Genomic DNA, 26,617 nt, shown 5'->3' on the forward strand with positions numbered 1-26,617 from the left:
ACTGGTGACTATTACAAACTGCAACTTTGTTTGAAAATAAAATAAGGTCTGGAATTGTATCTGTTTGTTGTAGGTAGAAGAAGAAACCAAATAACAGGAGAACATGGGAGTCTTCTAGTAGTGCTAAAAACCTATTTGTGAGGGCCAGAAACATGAAAGGTTATAAAACAATATTAGTCAGTGGAAGGGTTTGTAAAAAACTCCCCCAAAACCTTCCCACACACCATTTCCTTTTGAGATGAACAGAACAGGAAGGATGTAGCAAATTCATAATAGTCTGATTTTAATGAATGGAGATTCTCATCTGTTCATTTTTCCAGTTTCAGTTTTGAGAGTGTTCCTGAGTTCAGGGGGGTTAGTAAAGTATTGCTGTTGCCCAAAGGAGCTGCCCTAGATGATAAGAATTTAACAGTCCCCAGGAAACACAGAGCTGAAGGGAACTGGGCATGTCAGACATGATTTCAGCAAGAATCAATCTGCCTATAAAATGGTATTTCTTGTTCTGCAGGCCAGGCAACACAGAAAGTTTGCTGTGGAGGAAGGTGATCATCTGACCATGCTGAATGTTTATGAAGCCTTTGTCAAAGTAAGTCAGCTCAAGTGGATGTGGATTTGCAGGAGTGGGAGGAACCTGAGGTTCTCACTTCTGAATCTGGAAGTTCTGGATACAAAAAGTCCTCAAAGCTGAGGACTTACCAAGCCTATCAAGTGATAAGTCTACATTAAAAGACTCTCTGGTCACCATTTGCCACAGACCTTCCACAGTTCCTCTGAACAGAGAGTAAAAGAGAATTCTGTTGGGGTACAGCGTGGAAATCTTATGGGTAGACCACTGTGTTTTCAAGGAGACAGGGATTTTGTCTTGGGGCTTGGGAAAAACAAATGTCCAAATTTCCAGTGAATTTAATATTTTTCTCATGTTTTACTGATGATAGTCTGCATTTAAATCTAGCAGTCTTTTTTCTGGTGTTAAATTAACTCATTGATCATCATACCCTGAGGTCTAACACCAACCTTAGTACTGCTCTGTAAGCTGAGGTTTATTTATTAGTTTTGAAGTTGCTACACCTATTTGGGAGAAGTATATTTTACTGGTATAAACCACTTCTGTAGTAAAATACTTGCTGCAGTGCTGAGTTGAAGCAGTACAACCACCCAAGTGTTCAAACATGACTTTTTTCCCCAGCCACAAAGCAGCCAGGCAGGCACCAGCTGAAATTTTGCCCTTCACATTTTGTATCTGTGTAATTCTCTTAGAAACAGTCAGATGCAAAAGTTCTTGGGAGGGAGTGCTGGGTTCTGGAGAAACAGCCCTTTGCAGAGAGAAGACCAATGAAAACAGCACTGAAAAGGTTGTTTACATGTTGAGGTTGAAAACAGATGAGTTTATGATCTGAGAGAATTAAATGGAATGACTGATGCTCTTCTCTTTCACCACATATGAAGAAATGAAGCACATCTGTTTGAAAATACCCCACAGCATTTATTCTGCTGCTATTTACAAGTTGTTTGAGACATGGTTTTTAGTTACTAGTGCTACATACCCTAGTTAGTTGCTCTGTAAATAGGTAATTTTCAGGGAAAACCACAAGAAATGTGTTGCAGTAGACCAGAATTAAAACAGAACAAGGCTATCCAAAAGAGATTGGGTTTGTTTTGCTGATGATATCTCATTAAGATTTTTTTCTCTTCTCACTGTACAGCACAGCAAGAGCTCCCAGTGGTGTCAGGAACACTTTCTGAACTACAAAGGGCTTGTGAGAGCTTCTGTTGTAAGAGAGCAGCTGAAAAAACTTCTCGTCCGCTTTAAAGTGCCAAAGAAGTCCAGTGAAGGTGATTTTTTTTTAAGCTCTTGTCCAATACATAGTGAAGGTAGTTTCCAAACTGTCAGTCTGCTCCCTGCTTTTCTTGTAACCTTTGGAGTATTTTTATCCTGGCCTCAAAATAATGCTAATTTAGACCAGATTTTTTTTCCTAAAAATGGCTGCAGAAAAGTACTTTAGCCTATTTGTACAATTAAATTTTAGTCCAGCCTTCATTAGTTGAGATTTCCAGCAAAAGTTTTAACCACTGATTATCTATTTAATGGACAGATTTTCCAAAAGACTCATAAATAGGTCATCCTGTTCCCTCTTTGTCTTTTCAAAAAGGCCATTTTTGTTCAAAGTGCTGTTCAGCCTTTGGGATGTGATTTCCAGCTGTGCTGTGTGTGCCTGGGTACTGGGACTGGTTCTTAGCACTTGTCTCTACCTGCTCTGAAAAATCAGCCTTCAATGCTCAGCTGTCACACTGGGCTGCTTTAGGGACTCTTCATGGAGACACAGGTGGCAACATTCGTTTTTTAGGCAGCAGTTTTTGCTTTGCTGTGAAACTGAAGTCAAAAGGAATTGCAGGGTTTGTCTGCTCTCCTGCCTTTGCTGTCAAAGCCTGATGCACTCTGAAAAGTTTGAGATTATTAAGTGGTATTTTAGGGATTTTTGCCTTTCCATTGACTGATCTTACAGAAAAAAATCTTCTTTCCAGGTGATCCAGATCCTGTTTTGAGGTGCATAGTTTCTGGATTCTTTGCTAATGCAGCTAAATTCCACTCCACAGGAGCTTACAGGTGACTATATACAGTTTCACTATAACTGGGGCTTGGTTGGAAAGCTGCCCTGATGAATAAATCTAAGTTTAATCAACAAGCAGATGTTTCTCCTAATTTGCAATTAGGAATATGTGCTAATCAATGCACTAAATATTGGAAGTTCTGTGTTTGGAAACTTGCCTCAGTGTTTATCTCTTCTCTTTGGCAAATATAACTAAAAATATTAATAGTGGGAAGCTGCTACTGGTAGTCATTAGATTGCTTTAAGTTAAGCAAGTACAGTTGTAGTGCAGTAGTGTTGTAGCACTCCCAGAGCACTGAGGAAAAGCCTGAAATGCTGCTTTTTCTTTTAATGTAGATAAAACTCTTCTAGGACATCAAATTCTTGATTGTTCTTTTCGCCAGCATTTAAGCCTGGTTTCATCTGTTCATTAAATGCAACTGTTGTTAATTTACTCCAGCCCTTTCATTCTTGCTTTTATTAAACTTAGGAACTATCTTTTCATACTGGGGCAGAAAGGAACCAAATGTTAAGCAATAAAGAGAGGCACAGTCTGAAATATTATCTTGTTTTCAAGGACTATCCGTGATGACCACGAGCTCCATATCCACCCCAGCTCAGTGCTGTATGCAGAGAAACCTCCACGCTGGTAAGTTAGAGCTGCTTCCTCTTCTTTGGGGATTTTTTAAGGGATTTGCAGCATCTAAATTGAATTGTTTCTCTCCATCAGTAGAGGAATAGATGTAGAAGGTCGTAGTTCCTACAGGGAGAATCCAAGTAGTGTTTCCTTTGCAACATTTTTTGGGAGTATCCAAATAAAGAAGGGGAACAGAGTGATGTTGAGTGTCAAAGAAACCTGCAAAGGTTGGAAAGCAGAGCCAGGTGACCCTGTTTAGTGGGCATCTTGCACTGCAGATTGTTCTCCAAGTAGTCTCTGTGTCTAAACAGAGCTGGGGTTAATTTACTTTTATTAAGCCTATTAAGGAAATATCCTATCAAACAGGTATCACTGACATCTTTTCTGAAAAATACCATTGCCAGGATTCCTCCTGGGAAGCTTCACCTTCTCCATGTTTTGCTCCTCTGGAATGTGATTTGGAGAATTGTTTACCCAGCATGTGAATTGTTTTTAATTAATGGCCAATCACAGCCAGCTGTGTTGGACTCTATGAGTCTGTAATGAGATTTCATTATTTATTCCTTTCTAGCCTTCTGATGAAATCCTTTCTTCTATTCTTTTAGTATAGTTTTAGTATATAATTTTCTTTTAATATAATATATATCATCAAATAATAAATCAGCCTTCTGAAACATGGAGTCAAGATTCTCATCTCTTCCCTCATCCTGGGGACCCACAAACACCACCACAAACAGGTGCTGCAGAAATGGCAAATGGATTGCAGAAAAAGGGCTTACACATAAAGTGCATGATGTGAAAAGTTAGGGATGTCCAGCAGATTGAGGAAAGAACTGGCTGTGCTTCCCATTAGCTGGGATATGATCATCCCATATGCAGGTCAAAGGTCCTCAGATAACAAACAGAAATGTGTGTGGAACTCTCAGGTCAGCATGATTAGCCTGAAGTGTTTGAACTTCCATCCTGCACTGCCTGCTGCTGAAACTTAGAGGGATATTCTTGGCCTGGTGTCATCCTGTCACACAGGGGTTAACTTAGTCAGCAACCTAAATTTCAGTGCTGCTGCAGCCTGGGCAACCATCCTCTATTGAGGGCTTCAGTTCTCTCTGCTACAAGTGTACAGGAAATGTGTTTTCATTCTGTTTGTTTTCCTCTGATTTATTTTTAGCTGTGTTAGTTGCCATGTCTCAGGATGCATTTGGCAAAGAGAATTTTGGACTCTTTCCTCTTTGCTTTTGAGAGCTAAATAACAATTAATGAGAAACCACAAACCTCAGGTGTTTGCAGCTCTGCTCTATGTAGAAGGCAGATCATGATTTAAGGATTTGGTAGCTGCCCCTTCAGTGCAAGGGTTTGTACTTCTTGGGGAAAATGACCTTACCTACTGAAGGTGACCTCAGAAATAGATTGTCCATGCTGCAACCTGACTGTGCTGGCAGTGGGGATGAGTCCACATGGTTGGATGTTCCTAAATCTCTCCCCAGGAGATGTTCTGGCAGGAGTTAAAGCTGATTTCTTCCTCTGATGCTTGTCTCACCTGTCTGCAGACTGGCGCCAGAGATAGTCACTCTGGGGTTTGTGCCCTCCTTGTTGTGGGTGCAGGGTTTTGGTGCTTTGGACATTTTCCCTTTATGAAATCACAGAGTAATTCATATTCTGTCTTCCAAAGCATCACTTGTGAGTCCCCCTTGACCCTATTATAAGAAACCTTTCATGTATACCTTGCACTCATATGGTCTGGTAGTATGTGAAGTTGTTTTTATGGCAATCTGAAGATTTTTTAATGTGGACCAACCAGAGAGAAAGAGGCAAGAGGCTGAATTACAGCTTAAGGACTCTCTTGTCACTCTGTAAGTGCCACCTCTGCCATCATGTATGTGAAACTGTCTAAATATGTGTTAATCAGCTCTCCCTCATTGCTTGACAGCAAACACTATTCATTTTTGTCTCCTTTCTCCCAGGGTAGTCTACAATGAAGTCATACAGACTGCTAAATACTACATGAGAGATGTGACAGCTGTGGAATCCTCGTGGCTCCTGGAGCTGGCCCCTCACTTTTACCAGCAAGGAACGGTACGGAATCGCCATAAAGGCCAAACGGTACCATTGCTGCTCAGCAGCTCTTGTGTCTGACCTTTCTGAGGGGTTATGTTCTGCTTGCTCTGATGGGACAGAAATCAGCTTGCCTCTAGTCATTGTAGTGCTTGTAATATAAAGGAAGAGGATATTAAGTTGATGCATGAAATGTTTTTCCCTATGATCCAGCCAATGGATCTCAGAGTTACAAAATGAGATCAATTTGCTGGTGAAGTTACATTTACCATGGTATCACTTACTACACTTCAATACAGGCCCTTGTTAGCATTTCCCTGAGCAGCACTGTAGGTAGGCAGTGGTTGCACTTTGCATAATAATTTTAGGAGAGTCTTTGCATGCTTTGCAAAAGTTTGTGAAAATCCTGAGCCTATTTTTTTTTGAGCATTAATTATGTTTACTGCAGAAAAATCAGTTCTGATTTGTTCAAATGTCAAATGGCAAATTTATTGCAAATTGCTGTGTGTGATACTGATACCTTTTATTTATAAGTATCTTTTAGTAGTTGTCACCAACCTGTATTGACTGTCCCATGTGAATCTGTCAATCCAGACTTATTCACTGGTCATTAAATATTATCTAAATGTTAGTTCAGCTGGATCTGTTGGTACCACATAGCCTATAAATACTGTACAGATTACCAAATTGATCTTTATTTGACTTTCTCATGGGACATTAATATCTACTGAGCTTTATATTTTAAATTAATGAAATATTTCCAAAATCTGAGTGAAAAAATGCTTTTGCATAACAGGTGATGTGTTTCTAATTCATACATCTGCTTCACTATTTGGCTTCTTGGAGAATCTAATGTTTGTTTTCTTCACTTCCTTGGGATTTTATCAAAATGGAGACTCCTGTGGTGCAGGGAGCACCTTAGGACACCTCTGTGGTTACAGTTCCCAACAGTTTGGCATCTGTTCTTGTGATTGACTCAAGAGAGTAAATTTTTTATGCTCATCTTGGATAATTAATCTCAATTATCCAGACAATTCTTACCTATAAATGGACTTACTAAGTAGCTGAATATTTTCTGCCTTTTTCCTGTCAGACAGTGATGACCCCTGTGGGGCAGAGCCTTCAGCTGCTGGGAGATGATCTGCAGACATGGTGTAAAAAGGAGCTGAGCCAATGTTGTAGCAAATCTATTCCTGCAATAATTAGTCCTTTGACTCACATATTTACAGTTGGCACATCATTTACATTTTGCAGCCCACACCCACACCAAATCCTGTTGTGACTTCTCCATGGGCTGAAGTTTGGGGTGAGGTTTTCCTTTAGGTAGGTGGTAGCAAAGAATGAGGGAACATGCTCTTCAGGGCTACTACTGCTCTAGATATTCTAGGAAATTACATCAAAACCCAATTTTTACCAAGTTTTTTACCTTTTGATCAAGTGAAGTCAGTTTGCAGTGTGATCTAATCATTGCTTTCATCCTAAAATAAATGGTAGCTTTCAAGGATGGTGCTGGTTTGGAGGAAAATTCTCTCTTCCAGCCTGGTCAGTTATCCATATCAGCCAAAAATCTTGGGTGTCCTTATAAAATGTTTGAAAATTAGAAATATTTCTTTTGTGTAAAACTTTCAGTCATACATGTGAAATTTGAATAAGTGAACTGTTACAAATCACACAGGTTCATGTTAATTTACAGATATTCAGACCCCTTTTCTACTGAAGGATACATCTTTGTGCTATGAAGGAAAGGTTTTATTCCTTTGTCAAGTTAAAAACCAATTACCACTGAATAGGACTCTGTTAAAAAACGTTCTTCTACAGCTTGATCTTGGTCTTTTATTTCTCATTCCAAGTTTTGCAGAGCTCTTTTCATATTTCCTTGCACATTTGTAGGTCTTTAAAGGCACAGAGGTTCCAAAGATCCAGTGCAACTTCAGGATTAATACAGCTGTTAAAATCTTGTCCTTCACGGACATTCTCCTGGTGCTTTTTGCAGATGTATTGTTGGAAACACATCTTTCTGTGCATTTTTACTTCCAGTGGGAAATTGTTCCTATGCTTGCAGCTAGTACAGAAGAATTAGGAGTTATTTTATTACAAGCCAGAATATCACTTTAGGGTACGTGTGGGTTTTTATTTAATTGGTTTATTTTAGTTGTGTCAGTAACAAGCAGAGGTTGGATGGGTGTGGATATTTGTATTTAAATTGTGATTAAGGATAGAAAGTGTTGTAGTTGATTTTTTCCCCTCATTTTTGATGTATCTGCTAAGCAGTTTTTTTTGGTCTTTTCTTTTCTTGCAGCATCTTTCCTTGAAAGCAAAAAGGGCTAAAGTAGATGACCACTGACATAACTTCAATTATTGTGACATCAGAAGCAGAACCTACCAGTGATTTCAAGCTGGCTACAGTCCATTCAGCAGTCAGTTCATTAGCAATTTGATCTTCCATCAACCTAAATGTTTAAATGCCTGCCAGGATCTGTAGGGGTTTATGCATGACCAGTACATTGTAAACCTAGAGCTTGCATTGTGGACATTTTAATCTTTGCCTACTTGACCTCTCTTGTTAATCTGGGCATGTTGCTCCTTTTAAATAGCTAGAAAAAACAAAAAGTAAGAGGACATACAGGACCACAAAAAAAACCTGAAACCTTCAAGAAAGAAACAGATTTCCTGGAGTGGTACTGCCTTATGAGCGTGGGGAGTGGGGTACCCTGCCTCCTGTCACCCAGAGCACTGTGACTTACACCGGCCAACCTGAGCCTGGCTCCTGCCAGCAGGAGCTCAGGGCAATCAACTACCCCTTGAAATGCAAGGTGCTGCCATGGAAACGTGGATTTCCTGTTGGACCATCCCAAACTGGTGCAGCTTGTGCTCCCAAGCAGTAAAAGTGTCCTGCCCGAGGCTGAGCTGGCCCAGCCCACTGTGCTGAGCACTCCCTGGGACCCCAATGTCTGGGTTCTGCTCGTGGGAGTTGCTCTTTGGGGAGGGGGAGAAAGGGCAGCTCAGTGTTTTTAAGATGGATTAATTTTCTGCTCAATCAGGGGACTAAAGATGTATGTTCACAATCAATCAAGTTCACAGACAGGGCTTTACTTTTCTTTTTTATCCTCTGAGAGAAAAAATGTTGACCTTCCACTGGCTGGAAATACCAGTAAATTTCGTTAGGGAATATCATGGAACTCTGTTTTTAGCCTCTGTTGATCAGCAAAGAAGGAAATGTTCTATACTTTCCTATAAGGAACACAGTCCTTTCTTTCTATTTCTTTTATTACAAATCTGTTCTTTGCTGCTTGGGACTTGTTTTCCTCTGTTACTGAGGAGAAGGATGCTCTGAACAGTTGCTGCTTTAATTGGGATTCCATGGCTACTTTTCAGTAAGCAATTATGCTTGTTTGTGTTTTAACAAGACAGCTTGGATACACATATTTATTTATTTCCATTTTCCATTTTTACCTATTGCTATTTATTTTAGAAAGACATCGCTTGAAAATTTTATTTTTGTAATTCAACTGATTTGATGAATGTGTTTTTTGGCATATTAACCGTTTTATTTTCTTAAAAAAAAAAAAGGGATGTAAATAGGCAAAAATTTCTACATGGAAAAAATGCCTTCCTCATCACAGGACTGCCTTGAAAACTTTCTTGAGAGCTTCTTTACCTTGTCCCTTCCAATACCTGCAGAGAGAGCACGTTGTGCCACGTGCACTGTGTGCTCTCCTCAGTGTGTCCATCCTGACTGCCAGCACAAACACATGTACCAGTCTCCAGGAATGGCACCAGCAGCATGAAAACTCTGTCACCTTCCTCCTTGTTGTCCCTGTGCCCCTCCTCACCTTTGTATCCATCACTCTCTTAGACTGGAAGCTCCTTGGGGCAGGGACTGTCTCCTAGACAGAGCTGAGAGCAATGTTGGAACTCACTAAAAAGATTTCATTTGCAGGGTTTTTTTCTCTTAAAGGATCGGAGAAAGAAGTGAATAGGAAGACTTGTCAATTGTCTGTGTTTCTCTGTCCTCTGGAAGTATTCTTAAGAAAAATAAAACTGTTGAATTGAGGAAGCTTGGGAATGCATCACTTGGGCCTGAGAAGGGGGTGATTTCAGGGGTGCTGGGTGGGCTGGCAGAGGGTGGCCACTGCATTTGCCAGCTCTGAGAATTTTGGGTGGCTCTGGAGACCTGTCTTGTCCAGATGTTTTTTTACCTGGCTGCACAGCTGCAGAATTTCCTCTAGGAATGATTGTGGGTCTTGCTGAGGTCAGAACCCAGGGGTGTGCAAGCTTTGTCACACGCTGCAAACCATCATGGTTAGGTAAGAATGAGTGCAGTAGGTCTTTATAAACAAACAAACAAACAAAATTGAAACTTTTTAGCAGTTTTACAAACTGAGTTATCACCACACCCTACACTAGAGATGCAGGCTAAGAACAAGTGTTACTAGGATCCAGACTAAGGTCACCTTTAGAGAGAAAACACTGCTGGCACCAGAGATGTGGGCCCTTGGAAGGTGTTGGAAGACAGAAAACTTTAAAAACCCCTGAAAATCTCTTTATTTTGTAAAGCTTTGGCCTCCAGCTCCCTGCTAGATAAGTAGAGAGCATTCTGCTTTAATTAGCTTGGTGTAAGGAGGTGGCTCAGTGCCTTGGTGTGGCTCTTGTGGGCAAGGTTGGAGTCATTTGAAGAAGGTTGTCAGGAGTTTAGGGAACATTTAAGGATTTGAACCCTGGCTTTTAGAGAATGAGTTTTAAATGTCAGTCTGTTGAATCAAAATACTGCTTGGAACAGAAGTCATTCCAATGCTGGCAAGGTGACAGATTTTTTTAAAAAGTAAATTTACTACCCATTGACATCAAATGATTGTGGGGTAAAAAAAAAAGTGCAACTCCTCGAGCCCCTCAGGAAGTGCTGTCAGTGTTTCTACTCAGGACTTTAGTATTGTCAGCTCTAGAAGAAAATCAAATTAAACTGGAAAAAGATTCAGCCAAGAAAATATTAATTGAAATATGTTTCCCATCTTGTGGAGTAAAAGTAATTCTGATAAACTAATGGGAAAACAGTCACAGCCCTCTCTGGTTAATCTGAAGAGACAAGTAATTAAAAGTTGGGAGCCTTGGTTGTAGGGAAGGAGGGAGAGAAGAGAGCAGGGAACCTTTCAGAATCCCTTCTTTTGGGAGCATCAGTGTCATGGATAACTGTGCTTATCCCAAGATTCTGGTAATTGTCACTGGGTTCAGGAAATTTTACTCAAAGCAACTTGGAAACAGCTTTATTACTCTAATTTGATAATGTTATCTCTATCAAGTGATCACACAACCAACAACTGGCAAAGAAAGCCGACACCCCAACTCAGCACTTAGAGTAAGTGACTTTGGAATCAAAAAGTTGCAAGATGAATGTAAGTAGCTTGTGGAAAAACTGTTCTTATATCCAGGTTTTGGCTGCATTTTGAGAAAAGTGCCAGTAGATGGCAGGCACCGGTTTCAAAAAGTACCTTGGGCAAAAACTAATTTGCCAATTCTTCAAAAGTTTCCCTTATTCTTCAGTTTTAACAATTAATTAGTTTAATGGTAAGTGGGATGACAAAGGGTAAAGGACAAAGCTGTCGGTGGCTGTGGGATAAAGGCAGAATTTGAGGTGCAGAGATTAGTGAAAAGCCCAGGGGGCTGAATGTCCTGCTGGTTTAAAAGCAAACAAACAAACTGTCCTAAAAAAACCCCAAAATTCCCAACCAGGACATTCTGGAGGGGTTCTTTCACTTATACTGTGAGTCATAGAAAATGGCAGTTTGTCCACACCTCATATTCACTACCAAGGAATCTTTGAGCTCTGTTGGATTCTAGCCACTATTGCAATAAACAAAATTAACAGTTTAATGCAAAAACAAAACCAACCAACCAAACAAAAAACAACCCCAAAAAAAGCCCAAAACCCCAAACCAAACTAAGAAATCCCCCTGTTTTGTTTGTGGCAGATGTGATTTGTCTCAGAGGATGCAGAGTATCTTCCTGCTCCATTCCAGAACTGGTTTGCAGGGCTGTGGATGTGCAAGGCTGTGAGATGCAGGGGTTGAATTTGGCTGTGTTGCCAATTATGAACAATTAAAAATTTCCTACAAAAAAAAAAACCCAGAAAACCCCTCTTTGCTCCTTTCTAGAATAATAGCTAAAATTTAAAATAACTAAATGCATTTAACTTGTCTTGCAGATTATTTGAACTGTCCTTTACAGTTCCTGGAGTGCACAGAGCATCAGGAGCTCCACTCCAGGAAATCCCTGCTGAAGAACTCACTGTGGCTTCAGGAGCTGCTGCAGCTGCACATCCCACCCTGGCTGCTTCCTTCTCTCCCAGCTGCTCCAAGGCTGCTCCCTGTGCTCTCCTCCCAGGCAGAGGCACAAGGGGGGGAAAGCTGAGGCAGCAGCAGTCAGAGGAGGACATTTCCTGTCCTTGGGCTGTTTCTGGTGCCCTCCCATTTTCTGATGGAAATGGGTGGGTGTCTCTGCAGTGAATCCTGCTCTGCTTGTGCAGCCTCTGCCTGCAGGGCTCCCTTCAAGGCCTCCCACCTGAGCAGGGATCAGCCACCAGATCCTGGTAGAGTTTCCATCCTGTACTGCTTGGAAAAGTCAGAATTTACAGGAGGGAGCAGGACAGAGAGCAGCAAATCACAAGAGCTTCTTGGCTTCCTTCAGCCAGGAAATAGATTGTTTATGGCAGGTGCCTGTGACAGAGAGATGATTCTGTTTTGATGTCAGGAAACATCTTCCACGAGCCAGGTTTTCTGGAACTCCTGCTGCTTCTCCCTTTGGTGTCTGGGGAGATTCCAGGCTTTCACAAGCTGTGCAAGACCCTGCTGGGACCTGGAAGAGCCAGGATTGTGTTCAGTCCTGCCCTAGGGAGCAGGACCTGCCTGGCCCTGCTGTGCTGGCACAGGATGGGGCAGTGCTGGTGGGAGGCATCCATCACAGAGGCAGCTCTGGGTGTAAATCCAGCCTGGGCACTGTGAAATAGTGGTGGCCATTAGGAGCTGGCAGAGCAGCCAGGACACCAGGAAGGCTCCTTGCAGCTCCCTGGGGATGCTGGCCAGCCTGGCACATGGAGGGGGGTGTGTCAGAGCTGCAGCACCACTGCTGAACAAGTCTTGTCTTACTCAAAATCTGTCTTTTTGGCAATTGCAGCTGCTGCTGGTTTAACCCTTTGCATTTTACAGGTGCTACAAGAGTGAGGGATCCATCAGAGAAGCCTTGAAGCCTCTTGCTTGAGCTAGAGAAGCAGAAAGTGATTCCCCCTGCAGCTGTGTGCAGGGGAGCTGCTGCACTGGGGCATTTCCAGAGGAGGAAATTCCTGTTTCTGGTACAAACCCTGCCCTCAGAGCTTGCCTGGCTGAGCACCACCATGGCAGGGAGTCAGGGCAGGGTTTGGACACCTGATCTGCCTTGCAGGGCTCACCATGGAGAGAAGGAGACAGTTCTGGTGGGGTGTGTATGTTTGTTTTTGGCAGCAGGGCACATCTCCCTTGCTGTGCAGAGAGGATCCAGGCTGTCACTGCCCCTTTGGCTGGCCAAGGGTCCCCACATGGGGATTGTAAGATCTCCACATCCCCTAGCACTGATTTTCCAAGCAGCTGTCAAGACTCATGTTATGTTCTGTTCCTCATCCTGCCCCCAAAATATATGTGGAAAAGGGTAATTTTCTGTGAATTCTGTATGGCAAATGGTCCCATTCAAGCCTCATGACCCCCTGCTCAGAATGTCCCCACTGGTGCCATTTGGGGGGCAGGATTTGCAGTGACAGTGTGAAGCCCACTCTGGGCAGGTTACTCTGGGGGTATTTGTGCCCTTGGTGTGATTCATTGCTCCACCTTTCCATTTCAGCCCCGTTTGGAGGCCTCCTGAGCATGTGCTGTGCCACAAGGAAGGTTTGTGAAGATGAGTGAGGATATCCAAGAGGGAAGCACTCACCACTGAACAGGGAATGAAGGCAGCAGGGGCTGGTACACATTGGTAAGAACAGCTGCTGCTCTCCATCCAAAAGCTGCTCCCAGACACCTCCTAACTCTTGTCCCTTTGTCACCAAGTCCTCTTGAGTCTATTTAAGGGTTGTCTTGTGAGAGTGAGGAGTGGAATACAGAAGGAAGATGTATTGTAGCAGGAAATCTCAGGGACTGGGGAGGCTGAAATATGTGGGAACCCGCTACTCAGTCATTTGAGTGAAGTTCCCATTAGGGTTTGGAAACTTTCCAGGAGCCCTTGTACCTAAGCAAGCAATAACTTCTGGCAAGACAGGAGTTTTAGGCTTTGCCAGAATTCCTGCATCAGCTGCAGCGAGAGGAGAGTGGAGCTGAGCCTGACAGAGCTTTGCCCAGGGCACAGCCACAGAGGCAGGCACAGTGCCTGTCACCATCCCAGCTCTTCCCCAGGTGGGTTCTCCAGGGAAAAAACACCTTCAAGGACTCCAGAATCCACCACTTTGGAGTGGTGTATTTTATATTTGCTTGGTGTATTTTTACTGAAGCTGGTAGATAAACATTGACTATTCTCCTCCTCCCTCCAGATTTTTATTCTGGAATCACTTTTTGCTTGGAAACAAGGAACTGGAACATGTGAATTTCGCTGTTGACTTTGTCTCTCTCTGGGTAAATCCATTTGTAGTTCATTTTACTGAAGTGTAAATATGGGTGAAATTTTATCTCCCACAGCAGTAGGAGCCTGCAGTGTCTGTCAGATTTATTGACACCCACCAACACGACGCTTTCTGGAAGGCAAAAATGGTTTTGGCAAGTGGGTTTGCATGTTTGGAGTTCTGTCGCCAAAACTGGCTGAGATGGTTTGAGAGAAAACTCTTCTTTGTAAAGCTGGAAGGAGCAGATTGCTGACATCTGATATTTCTCAGTGCTGACTGATCTCTAAATGCTGTGCTTGAGTTCAGTTGCACTTTTTTCCTCACTTCACTCTCTCTGGCTGAGTGGCAGAAAGTATTTTGCCACATCCCTCTCCTTGCTGTGCTTTTCCACTGCAGAAAGAAGCAGAGCTGCAAAGGAAGCTTTTCCCCCCTTCCATTTCTTTTTAAAAAACTGTGAAAGAAACAGGATGAAACTTCAAAACATGGAGAGAGGGTTAGGATCTTCCTTGGGAAAAAAGATCAAAAACGTTTTAAATGCAAGTTTTCAGTGAAAAAAAAAGACAAATTAAGATTATGGCACTGCCATAATTGCCCAGCTGTTGAGGTGTGGCTCCCCAAGCTGTGCTTTGCACACACACACCCCCACAAGAGTCCAACTCACTGGGCCTTTGCAGTGAGATGAAAATATCCTTCTAGAGACTTCCAGCACCTCTCATTTGCTCCTGCAGGCTGGTGCTGCTTTGGCTGAAGGGTTGGGAAGGTGGGAAGCAGTGAGAAAGCTGCAGTCAGCAGGCTGCTGTTAAGATCTTGCTGCTTATGTGATGCTGGACAGATGATATGGAGCTCCTCGTGAGCAACTCGGGGCAAACACACCAGGAAAAATGGCAAGGGAATCCAAATTAATGATTATGAGGAGCAGCTTCTCCAGGCAGTGTCTTGTCTGTGCAGCCAGGACAGTTTGGTGGTTTGGAAGCTCTTTTAACATCTTTAAAGATTAAATCCCTCATCGCTGTAGTGTAAACCTGCATGAGTTATTTACAGCTCCCTGCATGAAAGGGCTCAGAGTGTGAGTCAGGGAGCTGTGAGGGCTGACTTTGGGGTGTCTGGCTCCTGCAGGGGACACCACAGCCAAGGGTGGGTGTCTGAGCCTCCATGCAGTGCAGAGGGACTGCTGATGCCAAAGGATAAGGTGCATGGCACCCAGTTTGCTAACTGAGATACCTGAGGTGGCCAGGGAAAAGGGAGTTTGAGGTGGTGCTGCCAGAGCCAGCTCAGCTCTCTGAGGTGCTGTGAAACCTCCTGTGGAACTGAGTCTCTGAAAGCTTCATCATAAAGTGATGTAGAGAGAGGCAAAGCAGTTCTAACACTGAAAGCCAGAGCTCAGCCACCAGTGAAGTGCTGATGGCCAGCAGTGCTTTGTGCATGAGTTCCATCCATTTCACTGCCTTTGCGAGTGAGTGTGCAAAGAGATGTGAGGGGGGTGAGCTCCTGCTCCACACTGCTGCAAAACAGGTAAAATTCCAGCTATGGCAGGAGATTAGTGATAAATTCCTGGCCTGCATGTTGGCCCAGATGCATTCACTCAAACTGGGGTGGGTCACCAGCTCCAGGAGAGGGCTCAGGGTGCACAGAGGAACCTGGGTGCCCCCTGAGCACAGATCAGCTCCTCCTCATTAAAAAGAAACCAGCACCACAGCACCCTGGGGAAAGACTGTGGCTGCAGCTGTGCAAAAGCAGCTTCACAGAGAGCCCCAAACCCTTCTACAAGTGCTGAGGTGTGTTTGGTGTGGGAGGGATGCGGGACAGAACATCTGGCTGGAGCTTTGGGACATGGCAGGGGCTGGGACCAGAGCCTGGCCCCATGAGCTGGGGCAGACCAGGGATGCCTGGCACAGGCACTGGGGTCAGTGGGGAAGGCTGGGGAGCCCAGGATGCTGACAGCAGGGCCAGCCAGACCCAGAGGCACTCAAGTAACAAATTGAACAGTGAATATCTTAAGATGACTTTGGTTTATTGTCCAGATCAGGTCAGCGAAAAAATTATTGGGAGACTGAACAAAGAGACAGGCTGCTTTAGCAGATAAATGGACTGATCATTTTGTATTGAGGAACAATCTCTAAAACATAGTTTACTGCACAGCTGAGGGCTGAAGCATTTGCTGATGCCAAGAGCTCCTGCTCTGACCCTCGGCACGCGTGGAATTAAACGGCGCGCTGCTTTTTGATGGTTAAACTCCCCCAAGAAGACACTCCATTTGTTACCAGGGCTCTGATGAAGTAAAGTGTGCTTTATATGTACAAGGCCGGCCTTCAACTCATCTCAGAATGAATGGAGAGGTAAAATTGAATTTTACACTCCTGCTGCTATGATTAATGTGCGGGCTCCGCAGCCGGGTGCTGGCCGCAGGAGGGCAATGCAGGCTCGCTCTGAGCAGGAGCCTCCTGCCTCCCTCTGCTTGGGAGCCTGCAGAAGTGAAAAGCTGCTCCAGGAACAAACCTGTTAGCACAATAAATCCTGCTGTGCATGTCCCAGCACAGCCCTCCCACGTGAGGCTGCACCTGACAAAGGGATAAACCTGTTAGATGAATAAAAAAGCACGTGGACATGAAATCAGGGGCTAATGGCAGGGGCTGAGAGGGTGGGCAGGGGGTACAGCTGCTCAGAACAGGCTCAGTGGACAGGGACCTGCAGGTGGCCCTTCAGCCATGCAGCTCCATCCTCTGGGATGGCTCAGAGAAAGGTGCAGGAAGACCCCAGGGGTCTGAAAGCTTCTCATGAGCAGGACAGGGACAAACTGCCCCCCAGTCCTGTGTGTGTGTGTGTTGTTCTCACCCACCAGAGGAGAAAAGGAGAGGGTGAGACCTGTCCATAACCTCCTTTGGGACTGGGTGGCTGCTGCAGAAGGGAGCTGGGAGGCCAGGACCTGTGGAGCATCCTTGCCCTGGTGGCAGGTGATGGCAGCAGCAGCACCACTGCACCCTTGTTCCATCCCTGGGCCCTGCCTGTCCTGCTGGGCAGAGTGTGCTGTGTGCCTGTGGTTCCTTTCCCACAGTCCCAGTGAGGAACAAGCTCCTGTGAAACCCTTTCCTGGTCAAAAATGTTCCCTGGCTCTCCTGCATGTTCTGCTGCTCACTACATGGGGGTGACCACCTCCTCCACCTCGAGCCCCAGCTGCCTCAGCCATGGCTGGGCTACAAATGAGGGCTTCACCTGGCTGGGCTACAAATGAGGGCTTCACCTGGCTGGGCTACAAATGAATTCTCCCTTCAGGGTAATTCTTGGATGTGGGAATGATCCAGCCCCACTCACTGCTCATGCCCCAGATCTCCTTGGCAGCATTTGGACCCATGGTAGGATACTCAGCTGTTAAAGGCGGGGGGTGTGTTAATTCAAAATATACATTTCAAAAGGTAAAAATCAGGAGAATGTTGGGTTAAGTACTGCAGAGGACAGTTCCTATGTTAATTCAGGTAGTGGAATAGTTTCCCTGAGATTTACTGTGTTATTTGCCTAAAAATGGAGCAATGCAAGCCAAGGACATGCATTAAAAGTAGAACAAGGTAAGAAATTGTCTTGTACCATCTCTCCAGCCCTAGGCTCAGGACTTTGAAAGGCTGAAGATCAGAGCTGGTAACAGGGAAAACAACATGGAAACTGTTAGATCTGCTCTGCTGAAACCAATGGATTCCCACCTATGGGACTGAAAATAGAACTATCATTGCTAAATTATAGGACTAATAGAACTAAATCATTGCTTCTTTTTAATAAGAATAATAAATAAACTGAACTTTTACATGTCAAGTATCAGGTGAAACTTATTTTGCTTTTTATTTTTCTGTTGGGATGCAAAATCAGGAATACTGGTTTAGATCTTAGGATTCTTTTTTGTTTTGTTTTTAATTCTAGATGAGTTACTTTGGTTTGCTTTTAGATATTTCCAAATTGAGGTATGTTTCTAACGTTCTCTCACTAGAAATTATTTTCTCAGTCTCATCTTAAGAGGTGAACAGACTCTGCCCTCACCAAATGTGAGGTGGATAAGGCAGAAAGGCCAGAGCTCTGGAAATGAGGAGGAGTGGTTCTTTGTGGGTAAATTTCTCAGATGCTGGGAATGGAATGAGTTGATTCTTTTCAGGCAGCACCTTGCTACTTTCGAAAGCAGCTCCCTGCTTCCAGGCATGGCTGGAGAGACTCCTCCATCCTGGGGCCAGCTCCAGTGGAATTAAACACTCCCTGCCCTAAGGAGGGCTCTGCTTTCCAGCGTTCCCCAAAACAGCTTTGGCCTTTCAATTGGTACCATTTAGAAGGTATTAAACTTTATCATGCTGTTTGTTCTACCTCGCTGTGCAAAGATAATTTTGTTTTGCTTTCTGAGCTATGCAGCTGAGAGGAAAAGTTCTATTGGTGAGGGAGACAAACTTTCTATGGTAAATCTGAGCCCTCCAGCCCAGGCTGGGTGGTGTGGCAGGGGACAGGGGAATTTCCAACATCTGCTTCCACTCAGCCCCTCTCTGAGCCCAGCCAGGGCTGACAAACAATGAACGGCTGAAGGATAACAATGAGTCAGGTGAAAAAAGGAAATTGTTTTTTTGACAATCTGCTGTTGGGCAGGGGAGGGGGGAGGCAAAAGACCCCGTAAGAATGAAAAGCCGAGGAGAAAGGGGATAAGTTAACATTAAATGGGCATGTGGTGACAGGGAGGGAAATGGTGGGACAGCTGGAAATGCAGCAGGAGCCCGGAGAAAATCGATACGAGATAAGCGTTCCAGGGGTAGTGCTGTTCATCAGGTGACAAAGTTAAAGGCAGGGAGACACTAAAAGTGAGAAAATATCACTGACCCCCTGCAGTATTGATCAAACAGCTGAGACACTCAAGGCCAAAGTCACTAATAAAGTGAGATGTATCAGCGAGAAGCCCATGAGAGCAGATGAGTTGGCTTCCGAAGGTCTTAAAAATAAAAATAAAACATATCTGCAAAAGTTCTTGTTAACCATCTTCTTTGTCTTGTTAAGTGCAAAGGAGACAAAGCAGCTTTGTTGGCAGGCACAGAGCAGAGGCACGAGGCTTGCTGTGTTATTTGAAAACTGAGTGGATTTTGTAGGGAGAGAAAAAAGGATCCCCTGTGATGCTGGGGAGGGACAGAACCTGCAGAAGGCACCTGAGCTTTGGGTGATGGCCCTTAAATGGGTCAGTCTGGTCACCTGTGGTGACACCTGGGCACATCTGCCCCAATACCCCAAAGCACAAGCCTGAGTCAGTTCTCACAGGGAAGATCAGGTGATTTGTGCTCCTTGCTCAGCTGAGGACAGGCCTCTGCCAGCACACAGGCATTTCAAATAGGAGCAATAATTAAATTAACACAAACTTATTCCCTGCCTCCTCCCACTTGAAGTGCCTGAAATTGTGCCTGGAGGATTTGGTGCTCTCATTTCCTGTGTGAAACAGGCTCAGGTCAGGTTGTTGTGTTGGTGTAGGTACAACCTGCAGCTGTCCTTGACCACCTCAGGAACTAAAACTTGCCCCAGAGCTGGATAAGAAGATGTTTGGGCACTGCTGTGTTTTGGGAACTGTCCAAATGTTCCAACTCCAAGAGACTTCAAAAAGACTTCTCATGGTGAGAGGACAGTGTGAAAGAAGAGATGTAAGTAGCTGTAAAAAGAGCAAATGTGTTTAAAAATGTGTTTAAAAGTGTTGCCTGGATAAGGCAGCAGGAGAGATGAATGAGGCTGGGTGGTTGGCTACAGGGGGGAAAGGAATTACTTTATTTTTGGGTCTTGATATTGAATGCTAAATAAGAAACCTCCTCTCCTTTCCTCTCCTCATTAAAGGGATCAGGAGAGTCTTTTCACCTCCCCTGTTTTTAATGGGTGCAGTTCCTGAGTGGTTGTTCTCTGCTGGGAAATACCCAATTCAAAGGTTTGACACAGGTCTGGCTACTCCCTTGCAGGTGTGTGGATTTTGAGTGAATAATTCTTAGACATGAGCATCTGTGCAATGAAAAACCTGTAAATTAGAATAGCTCCTTTGGTTTACTATTTTTATCTTCTAGCAAAGTCTTTCTGTTTCACACACTTCAGAAATAGGTGAGTTAGGAACTGAATGTTCTGCCTGCCCTCTTCAATGCTGAAATGCCCTTTTATTCCAGTGCTTAGTGTGTCTAGGAAGAGCAGTGTCCCAGAACCAGTCAGAAACAACAGAGAGGGTCTGATTAGGTTATTTTACTGAGCTATTTTAGTTATCCCAGCTTTTGCACCGTGAACTGTTATCTTGGTGCACTTTTACCTGCCTTTATTGTGGTTGAATACTGGGAAAACAGAGCTACTTGGGAAAGAAAAGGAAAAAGTCCAGCCTTTTGTTAGTTGTTTTATGAAAGATAACTTCCCCTGGCTTCTGTCTTTCCTCTGGCTTTTGCCCCTCTCCCTTGTGGAGCAAAGCAGGAAAGGAAGATGAAATAAATACTGGATTTTTAAGGGAGGGGAGAGTGAGGTGCCTGCAGTGGTGGTGATGTAGAGCCCTGAGAGCATTTCTGCTGTCAATAACTTCAGCTCAGAACTGCCAGGCCCCCAGAGGAGGCATTTTTGGGGAAGAGAAGAGTCCACAAAGGAAGCTGAAAGAAGAAGAGAAGGGATTTATGGAGCTCAGCTGTAGGGAAGAGGGGTTAAAGGAATTGCTGGATTCATCAGGTGTCTGTGATAGTAGAAACAACTGCACCTTAAATTCCTCTTGGAAGACTCTAAACCCAGAAGACAGTGGTGTGGAGGTTTTTTTCTTTCCTTTTTTTTTTTTCTTTCCTTTTTTTTTTTTCTTTCCTTTTTTTTTTTTTCTTTCCTTTTTTTTTTTCTTTCCTTTTTTTTTTTCTTTCCATTTTTTTTTCTTTCCTTTGCTTTTTTTTCCTTTGCTTTTTTTTCCTTTGCTTTTTTTTTCCTTTGCTTTTTTTTTCCTTTGCTTTTTTTTCCTTTGCTTTTTTTTTCCTTTGCTTTTTTTTTCCTTTGCTTTTTTTTTCCTTTGCTTTTTTTTTCCTTTGCTTTTTTTTTCCTTTGCTTTTTTTTTCCTTTGCTTTTTTTTTCCTTTGCTTTTTTTTTCCTTTGCTTTTTTTTTCTTTGCTTTTTTTTTTTCTTTGCTTTTTTTTTTCTTTGCTTTTTTTTTTTTCTTTGCTTTTTTTTTTTTCTTTGCTTTTTTTTTTTCTCAATGGGTAGGGTTACCATTGGAAACATTTGCAAAATTTAACTGGGACATTGGCCATTTTACAGACAACAAGGTCAGATCAGCCAGCAGAGAGAGATTAATTTAATTAAATCAATATGTGATTGCTAAGCCCCAAAATAAAATCTTGACTAAGAACTTTGGAGTGAAAAATTGATTACATTTGCAGGATATAAAATGGTGTTTGTTTATGAAATACTTTTGCAAATGTTTAGAAAATGATTGACTTCTTCCTCTCCCCATTTCCCCATGTGATAGAAAAGTTGGTAACTTGTTTTGCTGTTGAGTCTTCCAGCCTTACAAGTTTGAGCATGTAAGCACTGCTTGCTTTTTTCCCCTTTTGATCCAGAGGTTCCCAGAGTGGCCCTGCTGATTTCCCACAGGGATCCTCCCTGTGGTGTAATTTGGGGTCAGGGATGCTGTTCTAGTGAAATGCAAATGTTTTGGCCTCCTGGAGATTTACAGGGGTGGGGAAAGGACAGGATATTTTGTGAGGATGCAGAGTGGGGTGTTAATTCCTACTTCATTGAGAAGCACACAAATGAGAAGTCTGGATGGGCCAAAAGAGAAGATTTAGCTCAGTATCAGTTCAGCCCAGCTTTTGTTAATTTTTGTTTGTGTTTCACCAAGTTCCTTGTGATGCCTTTAAACACTTGCCACAATCTAAATTCCTGAATCAATAAGGGGAGTGGACTCCTTTGGCCACATCCAGGTAGCAAAGAACAGTTTGTACCTTGCCTAGCAGAATTTGTACGTGATGCCACAAATCTTCCCCTTGTTTTGTGTGGTACTTAAACATCTTGGGCAAAAAGAAAGCTCCACAACTTAAAACCTGGCTCTTGTCTCACATGTGAGTTACATGTGGAATGTTTATAGGTGCAGTGAAGGGATTCTGTGGGATATTTATAGATGCAATTCAGGAATTTTATCAAGGCCCATTTTTATTCTGTGGAGCACATGCTTTTATGCAGTTTCCTGTTTTGTTTTATCTCTCTACTTATTTTTTTGCCACCTGATTCCCATGAAGAGGCTTCTTGACATCTGCACAAGCTCATACCATGCCCTAACCTGTGAATACAGAGAATTTCATGCTCATATTGCCCTCTGTGGCTGTGGGGTGTCCTGGGCTGTTCTGACAGAGAGGATTCCACCACTTATCAGAGTTCAAGTGAGGTGGACAGTCCAGCACTTGTGCCCCTGCCCTGGGGAGGCAGCAGTGGAACCAGCAGCTGAAGCCAGCCTTTGGGATGCTCCTGGTTTCTGTGGAAGCACAGCATCTCCTTACAGGGGAATGAGAAGGAAGATGCTGGGCGTGCATCAAAACCAGAGGGGCTCCTACCCCAGGGGAACACAACTTTGTTCTGGTGGCATCTCAAGCAAAGCTTTGGAGGGTGTTTGGAAACCAGTACAGCCAAATGCAGTGTGACCCAATACAGGTTTTCCACAATGAAAACAACCTCCCTCACAGAGCTTTCCCCTCTGGAGGTGTGTGCCCTGTGCTCTCTGTAACACCCTGACCCCTGAGAACCATGAATCCACCCCAGGGCGGCCTCTGAGGCTTGGGAGTCAGAGTAGCCCTGTTCTTTGTCCTCTGACAGAATAGTCCAGAATTATTGGAATTCATGCTGGGTAGGCATCAAAGCAGCATTTCTTTCCCCTTGAGCAGCTTGTTCTGTTAACTGCTAAACCTTGTAAAGCAAAGCCATCCTTTCCTCTGGGGACAGGAAGGGTTTTGAAGCTCCAGAAGAGTGAAGGTGTATTGTCTCTCACAATCAAAAATCAACATGTTCAAGCATAAGAGCTGCTTGTACTTGAGCAATTCCTTGGTGAAGGAATGGGAGGATTGTTGGCTGAATTTCCCAGCCTTTCCAGCTCATGGCTGAGCATCCCTGCTCTCCCCTTGCCTTGGGGTGCAGGCAGGTCCTGGTTCAGAGACCTCTGGGGCCAGGTTTGACCTGCTCCTTCAGTTCCTGATCTGGGAAGGAAAGGAACAAAAGATCCCAGCTCTGAAAGGCCCCACTCAGCCCAAGCCAATCCGAGGGCATGCGATGGGAATGGCCAATTATGATGGGATTATAAAAGATGGCATTACAGCACTGGAAGTATTGATTGAACCTTTAGCCATAGAGACATTGAGAGAGAGAGAAGGAATGAGTGGGAGATCAATATATGCATCTTTAGGCCTATTTATCTCTGGGTGATTTTTCCATTCCCCTTCCTGTTCGATATGGAATAATTTACCTTCATAAAGTGTTCAGCGTCAGGGGTCCATTATCAGAGTAATCAGTTTTGATTAGTAGAGAAAGGGTACAAAATTGTTTAGCCTCTAGATAGAACTGTGAAGAGTGAGTAAACTATGCTTGACAGCACCTAATGCAGTTAGAATGTAGACTTAATTTGATTCCAATTCTTTATGGCTTTCCATGATTTCAAGCATCTATTGGTTTGTTAGAAAAATATAATAGGAAATGGGCTGTGGCAGGTGGGAGGGGAGAGGGAAGAGAGAGATAATTTAAGTTTGCAGGATGCAATTTCCCTCAATATAAACATTCTAATGCAATTTGATGCCTGTTGTGTTTTGGTGCGCCCAGCAGGAGCTTTTATTTTTCAGATTTATTTTTAGCACTTTGAGGATACTCAGGGGGTGACCCAGTCTGTGGGGTTGGATGTTTATTCCCAATGCCATGAGCTGGGCCTCTGAAACTCGGACCTGCAGCTCAGAGCTGGGAGGGCTCTTGTCTGTCTTTCTCTGCTCTTTCCCTTGGATGGTGCTGCAGCAATGGCCTCCTCCTAACTTGTGATTGTTCCTCTTAAAGTGGAGAGGAGAATCCTGTGAAATGTGGTGGTCTTGGAGATCCTCTAGGGAAGGGGCTGTCCTTTGAAGTCAGTCATTGATCAGGAGGGGGTTCATGCTGCTGGACACACCATCAGTGCCAGGGAGAGCCATTAGGGTTTTACTGGGCAATGGCTTCACTCCTCTCCACTCTCAGACCAGTGAGCAGAGTAGTGTTACCAAGCTCCTGCAATCAGCTGGTTTGAACCCAGTCCATCTCAATCATGCCTGAGGCAGCTGTTTCACCATGGTTCCAGCTCTGCTAGGTGGGCACAGAGGTCAGTCAGGGAACAGCTGACAGGAGAGCTCGAGTGGGGACAGTCCCTTCATGTGGCTGAGCCCTGGCACATCCCTGGCTGTGGTGGGAGGTGATGCTCAGGGCCCAGTGTCTGTCACACCAGGGTGCAGAATTTAGTCCTGAATGCACATCCCAAATGGAGAAATCCCCATCCCTGCTGCCCCTGCTCTTCTCTCACAGTGAGCTGACGTGAGGATTTCACCTCAGCCCTGAGCTGGGTCAATAATCACCAGTGCAGAGGCAGGAGATGTGGGAGCAGAGTGGGCAGGCACCTCCTGCACACCCATGGCAAGGGGCACAGGGCAGCTGGCTGGGTCATCTGCAGCTGTAAAACTTTATGTGAAGGCAAAATTGATGATAAAACCTGAGTGTGCCAACTCCCATTGCATTTAGCTGAGGCTTTTAAACTCTTCCCAGATACCCATCTTGTTCTAAATCCTCCCCTGTCACAGACATCTTTTACAAAAAATCCTTTCCTTAGGATTTTTCCTCCTGAGAAGCTGAGAGGCCTCAGGAACAAAATGTAACCAATGGTTATCTGCTGCTGTGGAATGCAACAGGTGCATCTGGGATTGGCCCATGTTGGTTGTTTCTAATTAATGGCCAATCACAGTGAGCTGGCTTGGACTCTCTGTCCGAGCCACAAAGCTTTGTTAGGATTCCTTCTTTTTCTATTCTTAGCCAGCCTTCTGATGAAATCCTTTCTTCTATTCTTTTAGTATAGTTAATATAATATATATAATAAAATAATAAATCAGCCTTCTGAAACATGGAGTCAAATCCTCATCTCTGCCCTCATCCTAAGACCCCTGTGAACACGGTCACACTTCCCCAGTGTTTTCCTCTCTCTCTCCTTTTATTTTTTTCTCATTTTTCAAGAGAAGTTGAGCAGTTGGAAGAAAACCAATCAGAATTCTTGAAGTTGTCCAATGAAGTCCAATAGAGGACCAGCCTGGATCTTTCATCCAAAGCCAAGCTGAGCCTCTGGAGCTCCCACCCAGCTGGCACAGCTGCCTCTGCCCATCTGGGAGGGTCCCTGACCATGGGACAGATCTCCAGTCACAGATCCTGTAGGGTTTGGTTCATACCCTCTAGTGACCAGGGCTTTTGGTGCCTTTTAACACTGAAATGGAGACAGTGCTGCTTGTTCCTGTGCTTTTACTGAGCCTTGGGATATTTGGGCTTGTGTTTATTATCCCAGCTCCTGGAGGCAAGGGACTGCAAGGGAATCTTGGCTTTTGTTTTAAGCATTTCTAGTAATTGTGGTTTGGGAGAATGGCTTTAAAATGGGATCTGGCTCCACTGTAAAGACTCAGGGACTAGAAGACATGGAAAAACTTAAGTTAAAAAAGCTCAATTAATTTTTGAGCTACTTATGTTCTTTTTATTTTTGGAGGGTGGACAATACACTCACAATACATTCATATACACATCATTATATGTATGGAGGTGTTCACTTGTATTTTCTTTTTTCATTTGGAAAGTTGTGTGTAATGTAAAGAATTGGCAAGCAGCTACCATCAACTACAACAAAAATATTTGAAATTGCTTTCCTCCTGTGATGCTTCACTTGCTCCACATCCAATGCAAGCCAAAGAATGCTGGGCTTGGAAATGACTTCTCATAGTGAATTCATGTCCAGTTGGAAGTGGCTGTAGGAACTTCTGCTACTGGAATTGAGGAAATGCACCTTGGTATCTAAAGGGTTGAGCAAGAGGTGGTGAGACCTTGAGTGCTTGGATATAGTGGTGGCTGGGTGATGATTGTGATCAAGAAAGAGCTGTTATAATCCAAAAATCATAACTGTACCAGTGCTGGTTTTGGGGTTTGTTTGTTTTCTTTCAGGCATGAAAATGGTATGAATTAGTTTTTCTGTCTCTGTTATTTTTGGCTTTATCAGCCATGTATGGATATTCAGAGGTAGCTGCAGATTTGCAGTGCACCAGAGTAGCCTGCTGGATTGTAAACACTTGTGAAGAAAACAGAATTGGTGCAGTTAATTGTTCACAGGAATTCCTCTGTGAGCTGTTTCTGCTCACAGAAGTGCTGTTTTCCTCTTTCACTTGGTGAGAAATCTGTGGTACCTGCCATCTCTCCAGAACGGTTTTTGTTCTCTAAAGGTTTTGGTTTCTAAATAGAAACAGGCTGACCTTGGAGGGGTATGGCTGGAATGGGACATTTCCCACCACCTTTTATCTGTTCTGCAGCTGGCCTTGCCCCACCATGTAAATGGGAGAATTTTGTGGGGAACATTAACTCTGCTTTTGCAGACCTCTGTCAGAAACTTCAGCCTGTGTGTGGATGGGCCAGAAGCACTAAAACCAAATTTCAGAGCGAACAAGAAGGATTTCTGTGACTGGATTTTTGGTCCATAGCCCAGCAGAACCCTTAAAC

General features: G+C 43.9%; 1 protein-coding gene across 2 annotated transcripts in view; it reads left to right on the forward strand.

Moving 5' to 3' along the window:
- The window catches only part of DHX35 (DEAH-box helicase 35), a 29,889-nt gene extending 20,555 nt beyond the window's left edge, over positions 1-9,334 (forward strand). Inside the window, exons 17-22 of one of the 2 annotated variants that reach the window (XM_071446704.1) lie at positions 509-586; positions 1,704-1,833; positions 2,524-2,605; positions 3,166-3,237; positions 5,187-5,325; positions 7,577-9,334. In XM_071446704.1, coding sequence (XP_071302805.1) covers positions 509-586; positions 1,704-1,833; positions 2,524-2,605; positions 3,166-3,237; positions 5,187-5,325; positions 7,577-7,621 — 546 coding nt within the window. In that variant the 3' untranslated portion in view covers positions 7,622-9,334. The remainder of the gene's footprint in view (positions 1-508; positions 587-1,703; positions 1,834-2,523; positions 2,606-3,165; positions 3,238-5,186; positions 5,326-7,576) is intronic. The other variant, XM_071446705.1, reaches the window with a different exon arrangement.
- The last annotated feature ends 17,283 nt before the right edge of the window (positions 9,335-26,617 follow it).

This window comes from Agelaius tricolor, unplaced genomic scaffold, assembly GCF_023055355.1.
Source record: "Agelaius tricolor isolate 1412-34295 unplaced genomic scaffold, bAgeTri1.0.p SCAF_23, whole genome shotgun sequence".
Taxonomy (NCBI): Eukaryota; Metazoa; Chordata; class Aves; order Passeriformes; family Icteridae; genus Agelaius; species Agelaius tricolor.